Here is a 19,708-nt window from a genome sequence, read left to right on the forward strand (position 1 = left end):
GAGAAAAAAGCCCCCACTTTTAAAAATAAAATGAAGCTATAAATGTCACTAAAAAAAGGCCATGATTCTTATTAAAAATACGAACCTATCTCTTGGTCAGGTGGCTCAATACTATAACCATAGCCTGCAAATGTTCTAACAGCTTCACGGAGGCTGTCTCTGTTTGATTTTTTAGTGCGTTCATCTAATAATGCATATGGCACTAGCCGAGGATTACGTTTGTTCTTAAGATCCTGAAAGGGAATATGAAAAAAAACAACAAGAGAAAAGGTCTGTTTAGACATCACAAAGACTTTGAATAATGAGACAGAGTATACTTTAGCATCATGTAATAATTACAGAAGAGAAACAGCATTAATGAAGAACAGTTCTCTGAATGCAAGCTTGATTAATTATCACTGAAAACCTAAATATAAGAATGAAAGAGAAGGATGGAAATATATTCTCATACATTCAGCAGCTGCAACCATACATGTCTGACAATCCAGACTTTTATAGGTAGGGCTTCTTTTCCTGCTCCCTACCCCCTCTGGCTTTTCCAATTATTATAAGACCATCAGTATTTGTCATCTTAACTAACACTCCCTCCAAAATGATGTTCCAGAATAAAATATCTCACATTCTTTACTTATTCCAAATGCATGTAAAGAAGTTCCTACCTGTTGAATGCCATAGGTCCATCCTTGCTTTATTCTGTCTTTTGCCCAGACATTATGTGCATTTTCTGCTAGTCTGTCAACTAGAAATTCTTGAGAAGGTAACAATTTCACTTCAGAAAGATCAAGAGGGGCAGGTTTATATCCATTTGACATCATGTAACTGTAAGTCAAACAAAGCAAAACAGAGTCAAGATATCCCAGTTGTGGTATTTAAATCTTTCTATGAGGCATTCATAAGGTGGAAATCATGGTCTCTCTCCACTTTTTAATCTCCTACTCTCCCATTCCTTTGAAAAAAATCTTCCACTGCATTTGGTCATTTACTAGGATATAAATTGGATTCCAGCAGACCGTCTCATTTTCCTCCTACTTGCACAATAGCTAATTAAATGTGACTCAGATCCATATTTACATGCCTAAATGGTTGCTATAAAGCAACAAAATTGTTATTGAATATATTTTTAATATATATTTTATATTTGCCATTTAAACATTTCAAGTAATTTCTATTTTAAAGATCCGTATGATGACTTCTTATGAAATGCTTTTATGTATTATTAAGTATGGTATTTTAATTAGCTATTCTGTAAGGACTGCATTACCATTTTTTTTCTAACAGAAAAAAAATTTTTAACTATTGTTCTTAGCACTTTTTCACCGAAAAAAGTTTAGTAATTTTTCAGCTATAATCTTCTCCAACACTTCCATATTGTATAAGGACTACCTGCCCTTTTAGACAAATGTGGATTCTCTTTCACCCAAATCAGGTAATTTCCATTAATTAGGATGTTTCATGTAGGCAATAAGTGTTTTAACAAGGGAATAAGAGCAAACCAGTATTATGATAGACTGACTGTGCACTGCAAAGCACTGCAATGATGTATTTAACTTTGGAGTCTCTGTTCTAGGGTGAGCTGCTCTACAACTGCCTGTGGTTTAAGTATGTGATTGTTCCTGTCTCTGAACAAGTTCAGGAGGTGATGTAGCACAGCAGTATTCACATTCCAACATCATCACAGTCAAGGTGGTGGCCTAAACAGGGATCCATAAGACCTTATCAGGTATGCAGTTCATATCCAGCATTCTTTAAATGAACTTAAAATATTATATATTTATAATAAATATTATAATATGTAATCGTTACCATAAGGTACATACTTTTTAGGAAGTTTGACTTTTTTAAGGTCTTCCTCAGCTGCTGGATGAGCATGAACAATGTGACATCCAAGGGCCAAAAGGGTTCTGGCATAAAACAGCATTAGTGAAACACAACATTATAATTCTCATGCATTGTATAAAAACACAGAAGAAATTATATTTAAAAAACATGGAAGTAATCAAAAATAATGGTATTTAAAAACCCAAATATTTTAATTTATCAGAAATAATAAATAAGCCCTTCAAAGACTAAAAAGGCAGAAATCTATGGCTTGAGATTTCTACCACTTTATTAAAACCAACAGAATTTGGTGGTGTTTTTTTCTTTGTCTCTCTGTAGAGACAAAGTTTTTCTAAATCAGGCTGATTGGGTTGCTGGGACTTCTAGTAAAGTTAGCAGAATATCTTTGAAGGAGGTATTTGAATGTTTTTTATATCTTATAACAGTATGATGCACTTGAATAAAAAACATTAAAACTTCATTTTCTTTCCTATTTAAATCTCACTTGAGGGTTTCAGTTGACATTTGTAGATTATAATTCTTCTCTGTCTCAGGCAGTTTTGAGAATTCCACAAGACAAGGATGATGCCTTTTATTATCATCCCGTATCTGCAAAAGAGTAACAGAAAAGAGCACTTTCCTGGTAGAATCAGGAATCACAGTAAAAACCCAGTAAATTCTTTGCAGTAATGAAGTCAGTATAATCAATATCATTTATCTTTGTTCAATGACAGTTACTCATAACTATATAAATCTCCTTTTCCCACGATTCATTTATAATGAGCACTACAAATACTCCTCCATAACTAATGAAATAACAAAATAAAGGAATTTGAGGGATTTGAATTTTTAAGAAAGTCACCAAAAAGTTAATACCACTGTCTCCTTCCAGCTTACATGGTCACCTGTTGCTGGTAATGTATAGACCCCCACTGCATACCCTGTTCAAATTCCAAGTCAAGGCTTGGGCTGGTAGGAGACTTAACCTAATTCAGGTGACTATACCCAGACAGCTCATTCAAAACATACCTTGCCATATGTCCAGCCCAGTTCAATTTTATTCATTCCCCATAGTTCATGGATATTTTCAGCTAGTTTGTCCCTGATCTTTTCAAGATGAAAAGGAAGAGCAACCTAAGAAAAGAGCATAACAATTCCAGAAGTAGGAAGAGGTTCCAGGTAGCACACCTTGTATATCCAAAATCATCTAGTTTAGTTAGTACATCACAACAAGCAACTGAAGAATTGCTAAGAAAGAGGAAAGATTTTATATTGTGAATTTAAATTTTGAACAGACATATGTTATGGACCCCACTATTGCAAACTTCACATACCTGACTGGTGTCTATTGGACAAGGGATAAAAGAAGCTTGTGAGAGAAATTGTGTTGTACCCAACAAATCCCTCACTCCTTCAAAATCCCTTTTATATTCTTTGACTGGTTCCAGTTTCATCTTCTCTTTTGGAAGCAATGCTTCATAACAGGGAGCATATCCAGCAGGAGGCAGAAATTTAAACTCGCCATGACGTCCACCCAACAAGAAACGAACTCTGTGCAATTTTCAATAAAGCAATTAGCCTTCAATAATCAGTGTATACTATCATTACACATAAATAATGTAGAAGCCTAAGCATTTATTTTACTACTATTTACAAAAAAGCATGTGTGCTTCATGTTTTGGTAAGCACCAAATGGTTACCAAGTATTCATACTAGCAGATATTGTCAGTAAAAACCATCACCTACCCACTATTTTTTGAAAATTTGTTTTGGCCAAAGCAAAACTAATTGTTTAATGTAGTAACATATTTCAATATTTCTCACTTAAAATCAAATGGTTGTAAGTTGTGATTTTTAAAATGGGTTTAAGGGATTTGGAAATACAAATCTAATTTAAATTGTTAAAGTTGGTGGTTTAGTTACTCTAAAAATACTATTGGGACTATTGATACACACTTGAAAGTTTTCAAGTTATTTCTCAGTGAACATATGCAGACGGTTTGGCACATGAGAGAAGAAAACCCAAACAAAACACTAAAACCATAATACATTAAGAAAGCAAACAATATTATACTGAATATTACAACTGAAAATGAGTTCCAGAAGCACAACTAAGATTCCTTGTAAACCCCTAAAATGTTCTTTTTCTCCTCAGATATAGATGTTTCATATACACTTAAGAGTATACCAGGAAAAACAGCAAATACTAAAACTAGCCTGCTGCATACTTTGGTCTTCAAGTAGGAAAATTCTAGAGGTAAAAAACCACTGAAATATTTAGGGGAAAAAAGCCTGTTATCTCTAGGAATTAGCCCCTACATTTGTAGTAATGGGATGACCAGAAGCCTGTAGGAATATTAGAACAGATCAACATATTTTGTTTACATTTTTCAAAAGAGGAGAAAAGCGAAGACTCCAGAACATTCTCCTTGACTTATGAACTCAGGATTCCCATGCAAAAATATTTTCTCTGGTAGTAATAGACACAGATGATGGCATATATCTGCTGTTAACATCAGCTACTGTAAACTACAGAGGAAAATGTTAACATCAGCTACTGTAAACTACAGAGGAAAATGCTCTCACAAAAGATAAAATCAACATCAAACAAGAATGAGAAAAAAAAGGAAAATTATTACACCAGTTTTGGCAGATTTCTTGCACTAAAAAGAAATTAATGTTTTCAAAAGCTTTGTATTTATGCAGCTACATAGTAGGGTCACTCCTGGGGAATAAATAGTTTTACTAAGCCTTTCCCAGCTCTCCTTTATTCTGTTTGATTCTACAGATTTTCTGAATTCATTGAACATAGACAACAACATAAATTGAAAACAGTAAGTTTGAATCTCAGTATTTTAGCTATAGAAGAGGTAAGAAATGGGCAATATCAGTAAAGAGATTTCAAAACTGCTTCTCATCAGTTTTCATGATGATTTATGTTTTTTACTCCCTGCTGAGAAAGCCAGTGAGAGCCTTAATTAGCACCAAATATGGTGCTGTGCTTCTAACATGCTTCTTTCACTGATAATTGGAATGAAACAAAATTAATTTTCCCAAGTCACCAGATACTCATGAAATAATACTGTCCAGACATTGCAATTTGGTCAAATAGTTTACAGGCTCACATTTCATTTTTAAGTGAAATCATCACTGAACAAATCATTACTTCCCTGCCTTCCTCCAGCTGCTATTTGGGCAGAAGAGAAGCAACAAAGCAGAATAAATCATACTAGAATTTGGACAATATTTTGTGTGATAAGACAGCAATGAAAACAATTAAAATTAAGTTGTACTTACTTTACACCTGCTGATAAACTCACAACAGGGAAGAAAAACCCTTCTGTACTGAAGTTCTCAAACATTCCCTGTACAGGCTGTCCATTAATGCGGAATGAAATGCTGGGTACACCTAAATCCAAGCAGCAGCTAACCACATCATCAGATGCTAATAAATGCTGGTTGACAGAGGCTACAGCTCTGGGTACCCGGCCTAGAATAAAAGTATTTAGGAATCAGAATATTTAAGCAAGCTTAATTTTTAAAAATTATTTATTCATTTTATTTATTATTTATTTATTTCATTTATGTATTATTTATGTTACGATGCCTCCTAGCCTTCTCCAAAAAAAAGATAATTTTTGACATTGGATAATTGTTCAGTAGTGTTGAAATACATATTTAATTATGTGTGTCTGCACACACACCTTTTATATGCAAAACCCAATGCTAGAATAAATGCTAACATAATTGATAAAGGAAACTCTTAGATTATTAATTATTAGAGTTAGTATCATAACATTTAGTTCAGTGTGTTCATATACACCCTCCTTAAAACACACCTTTCATTTGCATGGCCACACTCTATTATTTTCAGAGCAATTAAAGAATACCTAGATGTATATGGCATTTAAAGGCACCAAGTAATATAGGGAAACTAAGAATTTTGTCTACATGCCTTGAAAATTGCACATTAAAACATATGCCACAAATTGAACAAGCTAAAAATAACCATCATTTGCTGTGCATGCATAAGAAATCTGGAAGAAAAAATAATGTGCTAGTTCATAATTAAAGACTCTGGACACAAGGACTAAAATAATGAAGTTGGCACTAGCATAGCAATCATTACTTTTTATTGACAAAACTTTTACAAAACTATTCAAATTTTAATTCAATTTGTTGGATCTTTCAGCATGTTTGAAAATAACTGTCATATTCCTTCAACTGTAGATTCAAAGTAAAATAATAGGGCAAATGTCAATTTGTATAGAATTAATTTATCTGATATCAATACATCCATTGATTTTGGACAGATAGAATTAAGTCAGTATTGATCTAGATCTGGAAAATGCTATTCTGTGATCAAAATCATGAAAACAGAAGCAATCTGCTAAAAAGCCTTATTGGTATAATTCAATATTGCCTAACATCTCAGTCAAGAAGTCTGATTCGAGCTTCTGAATAACTTCATGAGAATGTAGCTCACTGAAAAATAGCATGCTGTATATACAAAGAAATGGAAGGTAAAGGCAGGTAGATGTGGTAGCTCATAAAGTACTCACCAGACCACAGATGAAGGCCATCAAACCCAAAAGAGTAGAGGTCATCACCAACACCATTGCCTCCCCATCCTTCTCCACCTCCAGGATAGGGGGCATAACCTGAAGTAGAGGCCCATCCAACTCGTAAGTGGGTGGGTTCTGCCGTCAAGAATGGATCAACCTGATCAATTATTAACTCAAAGTACCACTTCTTGTATTGTGCAGAGCCCTCAGCAACACCCAAAAATATGTTTGGTCTTATGCTAAGAAAGAAAATGTAAGCCAGTTAGTGTAAACATAAAGTGTGACATAGGAATTATATTGCTGCATAATTGTCAAATTCACTTTACAAGTATGATACAAGTGTAGATAACCACACTTCTTTTAAAATATTTTAAAAAATTAACCACTTTGTATAAATTAATAAAGCTGCTGTAGAATAATCTTCTAAGGTAGAGGTTCCATGCTTTGAAAAACTTACAGTCAAAAGAGAATTGACAAGATCATTTCCCAAAATCAAAAAAGTGAGGAGTGAGGTTGCCAGGAAATCAAGTCCATCTTAAAACACACAAGTACTTCAGAGTATGTTTACATACTGTGTGGCCTGTTTTGACTCAGAAACAAGAAACTTTCATGTATCCATTTTAGAATAGCTCTGATTATGAATTAGCAATTTGTATTTGATCCCAGGTTCCATAAAAATGCCATATTGTCAGTAAAAATGTTTTTTCACAGAAGTTAATACATTATCACTTCCTAAGGTGTGTTTCTCAATATTGAAAGCTTTGGGACATTTCTTAGGTTACAGTCTTTTAACCAATTAATTATTGAAGATATGGAAATTCAGTCTTTTCTAATATAACAGTAAAACATATCACTATACCTTGTCACATCATTAATCAAACGTGTTTGCAAAAGTAAGTCTCTTCTAGGCAGTAAATTGTCACAGATCAAATTTTGATTGGCACGGACTGCGACTCCATTACAGACGCAGAGAGAGCAGAGCACATCGAGAACCTTGAAAGAAAAATCAGAATAAGTAAGGAAAGGGCAGCTAGGAGCATACACTACTAGTTATCAGCTTAATTTACATTCAGAATAGGCCTAAAGGAAGGGATATAATATACATTATGGTTTTCTATATACTTTTCACATGTTTTGGACCAAGTGTAGTCTGTACTACTGATAGAGGATATCAAACATTTGTGGAACATAAAATCAGAGCACAGGGCTTGAGAGTGCATCAAAAACCTTCCTTTAAGATTCCTTAGTCTCATTTTGATCAGAAAAAAACAAAGTTAAAACAGCTGTATGTCAATTCCTTAAGACTTTTTAACTAAATCTCATTTAAAATTTGAATATAAAATTAAATTCCTTGATAAATTTTCTGCAGACTAAAAAAACTTCCTGTGCAAAATTAGTGGATAATTCTCAAAGGCAATGATCTGACTTCTTATGAGTCTCTTCTGGAAAGAATGTTTTCCATTTAAGAAATAATCCATTTATCCATAAAATGAAAAATGCTTTAAAAGTTCCCTATAAAGCAAAGCAAAATTTCAGAAAGATGTTATTCTAAAACTTCAAACTGCTTTTTTTTTTGTTTTTGCTTGAGTATGAAAATTGAAAAAGATTTATATCATTCCTTCTGAGTACTGGAGCAGGAGGTTTTGGAAGAGAGAACACAACAACATAATGCTGCTTAATGTTGAGGAACAAAGCTGCACATTTCCACAATAAAACAAAGTGTTCAATGTGTACTTGACCTCTGACAAACAGTCTTTGAGCAATGAGCCCAAGGGGTCTAAATTGCTACACACCACCTCCACAACCAAAGACACATCTTCACACCATTGATTATGCTATTATTATTATTGTACAACTCCAGAAACAGTAGAATATAAAATTCATTTTAGCTACTCCTGTTGTCTGACGAGTGAATTTCACATACACCCACCATTAACAGCTTATACTGTTTAAGCTAATATATTTGCTTAAACATTTTTCTATGTCCCAGCCCATGCATTTCCCTTTCTACCACCTCTGCTATTGGGCAGAAACCATCGAGCAGAAGAATAAAGTTAATTATTTAAAGAACCAGCAGTACTCAGCTGTAAAGCATCTTAGTAACATTAATGACTACCAGCAACTCTGACTTCACATGTAAGCTGTTTAAATAATCTCAGTGAATTTTCTGACTGTATTTCTGACAGAAGGCTTTTAGTTCAAAAGGTTCTTCAACTCAGTAATTTCCAGGACTATTTTCTCATTATTTTTCTTATTTCCTAAATCTCAACAGAATTTCTAATCTAGCAGGAGAACAAGATATACTGTTTGTGAAATAAATTCATTTTTTCCACTCTTCATTACTTGCTGAGGTATAGTCAAAGACACTACAAATGAAAATTAACAAATCCATTACCCAGTATAATTATTCTCCTGGGTACATTTTCTGTTTCTGCTCTAAGTTCTCCCTGTAAGATCTACATTGAGATGTTTCAGACAAAAGGTTCTAGGTGACTGGCATAACACAGTAATCTTGCTAAGAGGTAAAAATACTCCTTAACCATGCTTTAAAATTAATTTCTCCTTTACTGTATCTGTAGTTGGTTAGGTTCTCTGTATTATTGATTAACAAGGGAAGGTAATTTCAGCTCACTAAAACTTTCTCTGTTCTTCCTCGAGGTTATCAGTCTTTCAAATAAAATTTTAATTGAGGAAGGAAACTCACATCAGAAAATCACACAAAAACCTATATCTTCGTCTGTGTTGTGGTGTCATCCTGGTCGCAGCCAGAAACTCTTTTCACTTTCTTCTATCATAATAAATTGCATATTGATGTCTAAATTAATTTCATCCAGTATATCTTCTGGAAACTCAGGGTTTTTTTCTTTCTTCAGAACACCTGTGTTTTCAGATATTTGGATTATTTTTCTGATTTCTCAATTTATTTTTTTCTTTTCTGCTACTATTATTGTTACTCAAGTTAGGAATGACTTTGCAGGATAAAGTTCTCTATATCTGTGGATGCAAAGGTAGTCCACTACTTCTCCAGAGCCCTGAATCACAAAGCAAGCTACTCTGCCCACTTTCTTACAGCCACCAGAATACTTCATTTTTTCATCAAATCCAATGTTCTGACTAGTTACAAATATGTCAAATGTTTACTTCTCATACAAATTGTTGATATTTGAAAATTGCTGAAAAGCAATTATAGATTATACATTCTTTTAATCTCCACAAAGGAAATTTGCAGATATACTTTAAGGTTATTTTATTCTCTTAAAGATACTAGAAGCATGTAGACACTTCTCATCTTTTTTCCCCCCGACAAATTATTGTAAGATTAACATTACATCCTTAGTTTTTCCAAACCTTGTAATTGCGCCCATGTTTATCCAACAGTGAAATAATGGATTTGATGTGTTCCTCAGATATTAGATTTAAAGCTTCTGGGCTTTCAATCAAGATGCAGTGCAACACTTCCAAAATACCTATATGAAAACAATGCTGTCATTAAATCATCTGCACCACTGAATACAACCTAAAAGCTCAGTAAATGAGTATCTTACAAGATGTTTTCTCTGGTCTGAAAGGAGAATCAAACCACTTCTAAGGAGTAATTATATGAACATGGTACATTAAGAATAAATGCATAATAAAAATGTTAATTTCTCTTTTCTTTTGAATATAGCCACAACTCTAAAACCACTTGAGAAATTTGCAAGTTCAGCTCCTTCTTTTCAATGGAAGAGGTAAAAGTTTAAATAGGGTGCACTGTATTGTATATCAGTATTTGGTTGAATACTTCACTGTAAAAAAAAAAAAGCTATATCTATATGAGGTTTATGTGCATGCCACAAATATGTATTATTTCATGGTACACCTCTCTTGACACCTTGACCCTTAATTCATCAGAGTCACATTCAGCACTGGCTGAATGTAGTATTCCACATAACAAATGTATTGAAGCAAAAAAAAGTCATATTAATGTCTCTTTAAAATACATTACTTTTCTCAATTAAAAAAAAACAAAAAACAAACAAAAAACCAAAATAAATCAACCAACAAAATAACAGACAAACAAACACCCCCCCAAAAAACCCAAAACAAACAAACAAACAAACAAACAAAAAAACCCCACCAAACCCCAAGAGTGTATTTGTTTTCTAATATGTGTTGGCTTCAAGGGAAACTGTTCTGTCAATAATATAAAATAAGTGTTGACTGATAGTTAATTTACATTGTAAAAATGAGTCTTACCTGAGGAAGATTCTAATCTGTCCAATTTACTGATTAGCCAATCAAGGTTACAGGAAAATTGAGCACAGTTGTTTCTGTTGCCACGAATGAGAGCAGCTGAAAAAAAACCACAAGGTTTTTTTATAACTGGAGATTTCCATTTTAAATCAACAATGTTTATCATATGTATTTTAACACAATTTTTAGAGTAACTCCACGAAACAATGAACAGGCAAGTCCATATATGTTACTGTAATAGAGAATTGAGATTTTCATTACTTTGAGTATCAGCTACTGACATAATTTCTAAGGACTATGTAGTTTTTTAAGTTGAAGGGAGTTGACTGGATAAACAAAAACCTCAGCAAAAAATGTGTTTTGTTTATGCTCTGCTTTGTTGCTAAATTTAAATAGAAGCTATCCAGCACCCTTGCTTGATGCCAAGCAAGATCATGATCATGGGGCTAAACATTCCTTTTTTTATTTCTTCTTATCAAGTGGGGGAAGACCATATGCAGATGTTTGAAGTCAAGTGCAGATTAGGAATATTGATGTTTAGTTCTGCTTTCTGATTACAGTGTTGTAGAAGGCATAGCTTTCAGTCTTTCAGTAGTGCAGACTGCACTTTGAAAATTCATCAACATTCAAGCCTTTCAAGCAATACTGTTGGATTTCTTCCTTCTAGAAATCATAGATCATAGGGGGGAAACTAACAAAAAACCACCTTTTGTATACAACTGTCAATTATTTTTATTATGAAGCACAATAATTACATCAGAACAAACATGTTCAAAATGTACCTTCAGAGAAAAACCAAGATTAAAATATGAAAAAATCCAGATAGTACTAAAGAGAGTTTCTTTTCATCCTGTTTTTCTTTAGACCCCTAAGACTGTAGTAAAATGCAGCCAGTGGTAGCATTCTAGTTTCTAAGGCAATGACATTTCATCAGAAGCACCTGCATGTCTGTTCTGCGTGAATAACCTCACGCTTCAAAGCACTTCCCTTGGTTTCTTATATTCTTGTGAAGTCTCAACTTTTTTATTTCACTATGGATCATAACTACCTTCCTTTGTAATGAAAAAAATGTATTTAATCTCCATGAGAATACAAGATTCTCCTAAATGAGAACTAATGCAAACTAGGTATCAAATAAGAAATGTTAAGAATATGCATATATGTACTTTTCCTGTTCTGTAATTTTGGTTATTTTACAACACAGAAACAGTTTGTTCTTGAATAACAGTGCTCTAGAAAATCTGACATTGATATTGAAAAAAATATTTCTTTTTTATGTAATTATTTTTATTAACATTTAAATCTAAGCCTCAAGTGACAAACATGGGTTAAGCAGACCTGTCTACTGCTTTAAGACTTTTCTTCAGTTTCATATAAGAATATTGTTTTCCAGTTTTTCTAATTTTTAAAATAATAACTCACCTCTGTTTGCATATCACGGGTACATTTAAATTTAAAAAAAAAGATTTTGGCATGCTTCACAGATCTTTTTCATAGCTGAGATATAATTTTCTGATCTATAATTGCTCAATAAACATTTTTCTCTGTGATAAATAGCAGTAACTATACAAAAGAAATTCTGTAATTTACATAATAAACTGAACGATATTTAAATAAAGTATTCTTTGGTGGTGGAACAGCAGGTAGGATACCAAGCATACATATTCTGGATTGTTTGGTTTTTTTAAAGTTAAGTTTTTTTGAAGTTAAGTTTTTGAAGAACTTACCTAACAATTTGTAAAGGAGATTCAAAATTTCTTTCCATGACGTACCACCATGTTCTTCTCTTGCAATTCCTGCAAAATGAGCTGCGCTGTTGTAGTCATTTAAGCGATCAATGCAGTTTAGGACTAGTGCCAGCATTCCCTAAACACATAGGACAGAGAGAAAAGTGAACTGTACATGAAAAAGCTTTGGACATTGTTTTTTTTAAATACTTCTTCCTATATAAACTGGAAGGTTGCATTATCTTCAATTAGGAAAATCTCAAACAACAAACCAATTGTGCTTAAATGACTCAGATATGTGGTTTTCTGTGTAAAATGGAAATATTACTATCCAATGAAATATCTGTAAACCAAAGAATTTTAAATACTGCAAGATATTTGTAACTTCACATTGATTACACACTCAAATGATATTAAAAACCTGCAAGCAATTAAAACGTCTAAAAGCAAGATAAATTATGTCTAATATTTCTACAAAAATGTAGTTATTCCATTTCCAGAGAGGAGAAATTCCACAATTATCTAATACATATCCTTCTCTGAAACAGTCATTCTTAGATTTTCTAGAAGTAAAATGTTACAGGCAGATTCACAGGGCAGAAGAGATGTCAGAAATAACATCCATTATGTTGGACACGAGTTTTATTATTAATTTGGAGTATCCAGGTTGTATAACTTCACAGAGAGAAAAAGAAAAATCTTGTAAAATAAGATCCATTTAAAGATGATCAGAGGTATTAAGATCTAATTTTCTTACAGAGTGTGTGGCTTGTGCTTTTATATATATATATATATATATATATATATATATATATATATATATAAGCTAGGAACATTGCATTATAGATCAAATGCATATATCTAGATGATAATTTGCATACATCTAGATTTTTCTCACAGTTTGTGAGAAAATACACTTAAGATAATACAAAAATCCCTTTCTCTGTACCTCTTCTTTGAATAGATTTTGTCTGTTTTTGAGTGAGCGAAGTTTATTTTGCTTATCTTCATGTTGCAGGTCTTCCTCGGGAAGCTGGAAGTAAGTGATCAGGTCTTGCAGAGTCTGAGCCATCTCCTCAACAGGCAGGGCCGTGGATGATAGTGCTCTGTTGTTTCCACTATGGAAAACATCAAGACTAGCAGCATTAATCATTTTCCCCCTGTAATTTACAGTATTATGTATTCTCTTTTGGTATCTAAATCAAGTCTTGTTAGATGTATGACATGTGAATATAGGAAGATGATCCGTACTGAACATCATTCAAACATCTATTATTTGGGTGTCCAGCACTAAGAGCTTCCTGACCTGGAATTGTATTTCCCTTTCTGTGCTAATATAAACAGAGAGAATGTTTAAAACAAAATTAAAAAATGGAAGAAGAAACAATGTAATTCAGCAAAAAGAAGAAAAAGAGATGAAAGTTTATTTTCTACAGTAATTGATTTTGCTTAGACACTTTAAATCCAATTTAAGTTATAGGTGTGATGTGCAATAACAGTAGCAGTTACTGAAGTTATACACCCACAGTCGTCTGGAAAAAGAGCACAAAAGTACAGGTAGTCCTAACAATGAATTAGAATCTTCTGTATTTATTCCATATAGTAAATAAAGAAGAGTGGTATTTTAAAATATAAAGCATTTCAAGGAACCTCTGTTGTCAGTAAAATAACGTCTTTTTCTGTTCAAGTAATTTCTTAATCTTGAATGATAACCCACTTTTCCATAGCTTGACTACTATAAATAGTATCATCTAGCAGGCACTGACTGCTGACAAAGGTGGCTCTGCCTTACATCCTCAGCCCAAGAAATACAAAGGAGTGGTGAATGTTCTTGAGATACTGAATTAATAATGTTTTAAACACAGGCTCATATGGTGGGCAAATATTTAATTACAAACTCATTTTTCTTTATTTTTTCATCAATTATTACATCAAATATTACAGGGTGAACACTTCATCTTCATAATTAAAACTTCTGCCAAGTGCTATGAAAAATAGTTTCTTCACTGCAAAATATATTCTTATAGATTTAATTACACAAAGTTCTAGGTATCATTGAATACTCACTAATAGAGTTAGGCTAAGATCAGTTAGCATGTTTTCTTCTACCTGAATTATAATTCATCTTGCCTCTGGCTTCAAGGTATTAGATCTGACAAAAATAATCTCACATAAACGGTTCTATTTATTTAATGGTATTACTAATCAAAATCGCAAATTTAAGTCAGTAAAAATATATTTTTAATAGCTTCTAAATTCAAGTATTTAAAAGCAGGACATAAGGATTCTCTTAGAGAAATTCTTATGATTTCAGAATACTTTAAAAACAGGTAACAACTACCTTATAAAGTGGCTGAATAAGCTTGTAGTATTGCGAATGATTCGAGCAGCCTGGGATTCTTCACGCTGGCATCTTTGTAATGTCAGACCATCATCCATATGACCTTCTTGGTGTAATATAACCTATTGGAAGTCAGTAATTATCACAATAGTTACTTATAAATCCCTTTTTGCTTTTAAATACTTTTTTTACATATTTCAATACTGCACCGAAAAACGTAATTTGCATATATACAGATTTGTTAACTGCTTTATCTAGACACCCATTAAATAACTACAAGTTTTTCAGTCTCACATACATTGAAGTTCATCAATATAATCCAGAACTCATTAAAAAGATACTCTTAAAAAACATTTTCAAATTGTAACAAGAAGTGTCATTTTTCTATATTCTAGCTCTCAGGGAAGGAGGAGCTTCACTTTCTTAGGCAGCATTTATGAAAGGATTTATGCTTTAAGACAATTGGCAAGAAAAATCAAGCTGAAGTGTTTATGAGCAACTTCTGATTCATTTAACTATTTCTACACAATATGTTCTATTCTTATCCAAACCATATATGAACATCATATGAACTTCAAGCAATAACAGAGATTCTTTTGTGGGATTTTAATCTTTCACTTTGAAAAAACACACAAAGCTAGCATCACTTTTAAGTGTCACAACAACAAGGCTTGGTCATTTTGAGTCATTAGAATCCTACAGCAATTTTTTAAGAAGTAAATGTGAGTTATCCTGCTTTTTTTCCAGGAGGCAGTATACTGAATTCTCCACCAAAAAAAAAAAAAAAAAAAGCAGAGTAATTCTGAGGGCATGAATAGTTAACAAAGAAACAAATAACATTATACAAGTGGTTGCTGCCACAAATGGGAAGTTATTTACCAACAGCTTTTGTACATACTATAGCATATAGGTGTGTCAAAGCACTGGAAAGTGATGTTTTCTATGCTTGGCAGAATCTACACTACACATGTGCTCTGTTCCTTCAAACATGCTGAGGTAGAGCTTTTAAAAGAGACAAATATCACCTGCTGAGTTTATGTGGACAGCAGAATCCACAGAAATATGGATGGAGAAGACTGGGAAGGGATTTTTGAATTATTACATTAATAATATTTTCTTAAAGGAGACTTTTTAAAATTTTTGTCATATTTCCTCTTTTTTCAGATGCTTCTTTATATAGAATTACCCAGTGGGTGACTTTGCAAGCTTAAATATCACTGTTTCCATGGAGAAGGTCTTGAGGTCTCTAAACTGAAGAGTAAGCTAAGATCTGCTCTTCCCATCACAAAACTGGTAAGAAAACATTTGACAAACAAAATAATGTTTCCTCAGGCCATTGTATGTAGCTCCAGATCTTGGAGCTACAGGAATGAAAACATTTGGCAGATAGGGTATTAAAGCTGTCATGCCTGGTGAAATAATTACATCTTCATTATTGTAAAGCTGATATGTACTCTTCTCCCTAAATATGCAGTGTGGGTGAGAGAAAAGTCTTTTAGAAGGACCTAATCTTTAATATTTCTCTGACCAAAACAGAAAAAAACAAAACAAAAAAACAAACCAGAAAAACAACCAACAGCCCACACCTCAAATAAATCACCCAGAAACATCACAATGACAGGAAAGTGCTATTTAGAATTCCAGTAAGTCCATCACAGGCAGAAGCATCCAGCACTGGCTACATCAATTTCTCAAATAAAATACTTCTCTGCATATAAAAATGGGCATTTGGCACTGCCTTGCTTATTGAAGTACAGCAAGGCACTGACCAACACTCCAGAGGAATCCAAATCATACAGCACATGTTTTTCTGTTCCCTGAGCTCTAGCATTTTGGAGCTCTGCAGGAGTTCATAGCTTGCACAAAAGTAAGCTCTCAAACTGAAAAGATAGACATCCATCACTCACTGGATGGTGGAGAGATGTTGACAAGAATATTAATGTAATCATCATTACCTGGCAAATCTTGAATATTTGTTTACCACAATCTCAGAGAGAGACAACAAATAAAAATTCTGGCAGAAAACATGCAACAAAAGCCTCAAAAGTGATTTTCCTTCCTTACTTGTTATATAGTAATTGGATACATGTAACTACACCAAACAACAAAAAATTTTTACTTGGAATTTTTAGTATTTTATAACAGAACTAATCTCACAGCTGCTTTCTCTTCTCTATAGCTTTACTCAAAGCTGAGAGTGATAATAGCTAGGTTATGTCAGAAAAACATACTTTGCCTCTTGCAAGGTATTTTTCAGTCTTCCTAGGGCTAATGGATCATGTTACAAAAACTGCAGGCCAGCTTCAGAAGTACAGTGAATGAAAGAGAAAAATCACCTGACACAGTGATGGCAGAGGATGAATACCAAGCAATGACTTCAGTTCTAATGTAGAAAATATTATTTTATATGAAATTTAAATGGATATATATCTCAAATTGCTCACAAGATTATAGCCTAGTATTGCAGGGTATGAAAATCTATTTCTTGCCTCCACAGGAATGTCAACTGCATGAAGCTAGAAGGTTTGGATTTTCTTCTGTTTGAAGGCACTTAACAAGACAGAATTCTCCAGGTGAGAGTGCAACAAAAGATTTGAAGTCTTTGAACATGAAGGAAATAGTTTCAAAGGAGAATAAAAGTGACAGGCAATTATGGAGGTTCTTTTAGTCCCTTGCTGCTGAGCAGAAAATTGGAGAAACAAAATACTAAACACCTCAGGAAGCTACTGTAAAATTCTTCATTGAATACAGAGGAAGAATCCACACACTGCCTTTTCAAGAAGTAAAAGTGGACCCTCCAAGGTCCAGGACATAGCCAGTTGTGGCATGGGAACGGAAGAGGCTGTGATTGTGTGGTTTAATTTTTTTATTAAGAAAATACTGAATGAATGACATTTAAAGAAATTCTCTGATCAGCCAGGTTGGTGAGCAGTGAAGAGGCTGGGCTGCCCACTGATGATGACCATGTCTGCTGTGTATGAATAAATGTGATTGTGCCTAGGAAGTGTGATGACAACCTCATTGCTCTGTACGACAGTGCTTGTGTATGGGTATTCTCTTATGAATGTACATGTGTGCAAGTAACTAAAGAAGAATTACAGTTTCTTCTCAGTAATGGACTTTTTATTTTTTATTTCTCATGTTCTAACAATGGATTCAAGTAGTAAAAATCTACAAATAGAGAATAAAGGAATCCTTTGGTAATGACGAAGTTATGTGAAGCTAGTACTAAACCCCTTAGTACTGGATGAAATATACACATAAAATTTGAAGATAAACAGCTTATACACCACTATTTAAGAATATAATCATACCCTAAAATCAAAAGGCTGAAAGAAAGACCTACTTGATATCACATCACAATTGCATCTAACATTTTGGGAAGAAATTATTCTCTAATATCCCTTTAAAAACTTGATTATTTTCTAAGGCCATTTCTTAAGGGATAAATTTAATTGCCATTTCACATAATATACTTAATTTAAAAAAATCTGAAGCACCAATGAATGTTAGATGACTTATAAGTTTCCACCAGTTACAACAGTTGAATTTAGATTTTAAACAATTATCCTAATGGGGAATTTCTTAATGATAAAGCTTTTCTTCAGTTACATTGTTACATTGATATCCATCACTGTTTTAATTTTCAGAGTGAAATACTCACATTTTCAATATAAGAACACAAAACAATTAAACCTACAAATTGATTTCACAAGTTATTAAAAACCCCCAAACATTACCTTTCTTTTCAAGGGACCTAAACGTGCTGATTTAGCATCCTGTGCTTTGTAAGTCAACCATAAGGCAGTGGCCACATGTTGGACAAAACAGATTGAATCTCCATACTTTATTTCTGGGGCACCCATTCCATCAATATCTCGCTTGAGACTAGATTCTTGCTTTTCTTTCAGCTCCTAAGTAGGTAAAATAAAGTTGATATTTAATTTCTGTATTGGAATAAGATAAAGCATTGAATTCTACACGGATACATATTACAATACTGAACAATATTTATGCTACTTATGCTGTTAAGATGCAGCTCAGTTTCAATTCACATAACTTCAGCTTCTATCCAATAAATCTTTCAGACTGTGATTAAAAATAATTTCAAATCTGAAACATCTTTTTCACTGAAGCAAGAAAAATCAAGTCAAATCCATCACAGTGGATTAATACAAAAAAATCTTCAGATGTTTATCTTATTCAGTAATGGAGTTACTGATATAAGAAAAGTTTCAGTTTAACAGTCTGTAGAAATGTATGTAGCCAAAATTTCTGAATTTTAGCTTAGACATGAAAAAGATAAACCTTTTTTGCATAGTAGTTAAAATAATTTTATGTGAAATAGTTTTATGTTTATAATTTGTATATACAGGAACACACTTTGCTTAGAATTATGCCTCTGTATTGAAAAACCACCAAAAAAGAAAAAACTAATTATTTTAGAAATAGAATTTGGCTTTTATATTTGCTTTACTTTTACATTTCTCAATTTTTGCCATTTATTATATAAATAAAGTTTTTATTTATCCACTTTGTAAGATTTGGATTCTTTCAAACCTCTTTAAAGACATTGCTCAGTGCTTGGCTGGAACATTCATTTTTTAAGCCAAATTTATTTTTCAATCCCCTTATTCTTCATTTACAACTGGGGATTTTAAGGCTTCAGCACTTTGAAATAAAGTAGGTGTCCTTTAAAAAATTAATTCAGGAATAAGAACAGAATTATGCTGCAAACATTGCAATAGCAGGTTATGGTTACATGTGATTGTGCCAGTTTTATATGTGTAACAAGGTTTTTTATTTCATCACAGGTTATATAATGTCCAACATCTGTGGAATAAACAAGAATTGCATTATATCTATGCTAATCTGCTTTTATTTATATGAAATTTAACGTCACATTTCAACAACATTTTCAATTGAAACAGCTAACATTTTAAGACCAAGATGAAGTTGAATGAAATTACAAGACATTCCTTGGAGATACCATTTCAATGTCAAGACTATGGGGAAAACATGTC

General features: G+C 33.0%; 1 protein-coding gene across 1 annotated transcript in view; it reads right to left on the reverse strand.

The window, feature by feature from the left end:
• RYR3 (ryanodine receptor 3) overlaps positions 1–19,708 on the reverse strand; it is a 182,835-nt gene that overhangs the window by 101,743 nt on the left and 61,384 nt on the right. Inside the window, exons 11-25 of the mRNA XM_056492742.1 lie at positions 18,425–18,598; positions 14,685–14,806; positions 13,293–13,461; positions 12,344–12,482; positions 10,620–10,715; positions 9,732–9,850; positions 7,243–7,376; positions 6,381–6,622; positions 5,116–5,308; positions 3,153–3,369; positions 2,848–2,952; positions 2,324–2,427; positions 1,818–1,901; positions 660–819; positions 86–233 (exon numbers count right to left, since the gene is read on the reverse strand). Of these exons, the coding sequence (XP_056348717.1) occupies positions 86–233; positions 660–819; positions 1,818–1,901; positions 2,324–2,427; positions 2,848–2,952; positions 3,153–3,369; positions 5,116–5,308; positions 6,381–6,622; positions 7,243–7,376; positions 9,732–9,850; positions 10,620–10,715; positions 12,344–12,482; positions 13,293–13,461; positions 14,685–14,806; positions 18,425–18,598 (2,206 nt within the window). The remainder of the gene's footprint in view (positions 1–85; positions 234–659; positions 820–1,817; positions 1,902–2,323; positions 2,428–2,847; positions 2,953–3,152; positions 3,370–5,115; positions 5,309–6,380; positions 6,623–7,242; positions 7,377–9,731; positions 9,851–10,619; positions 10,716–12,343; positions 12,483–13,292; positions 13,462–14,684; positions 14,807–18,424; positions 18,599–19,708) is intronic.

The sequence above is a fragment of the Oenanthe melanoleuca genome, chromosome 5, assembly GCF_029582105.1.
Source record: "Oenanthe melanoleuca isolate GR-GAL-2019-014 chromosome 5, OMel1.0, whole genome shotgun sequence".
Lineage (NCBI taxonomy): Eukaryota > Metazoa > Chordata > Aves > Passeriformes > Muscicapidae > Oenanthe > Oenanthe melanoleuca.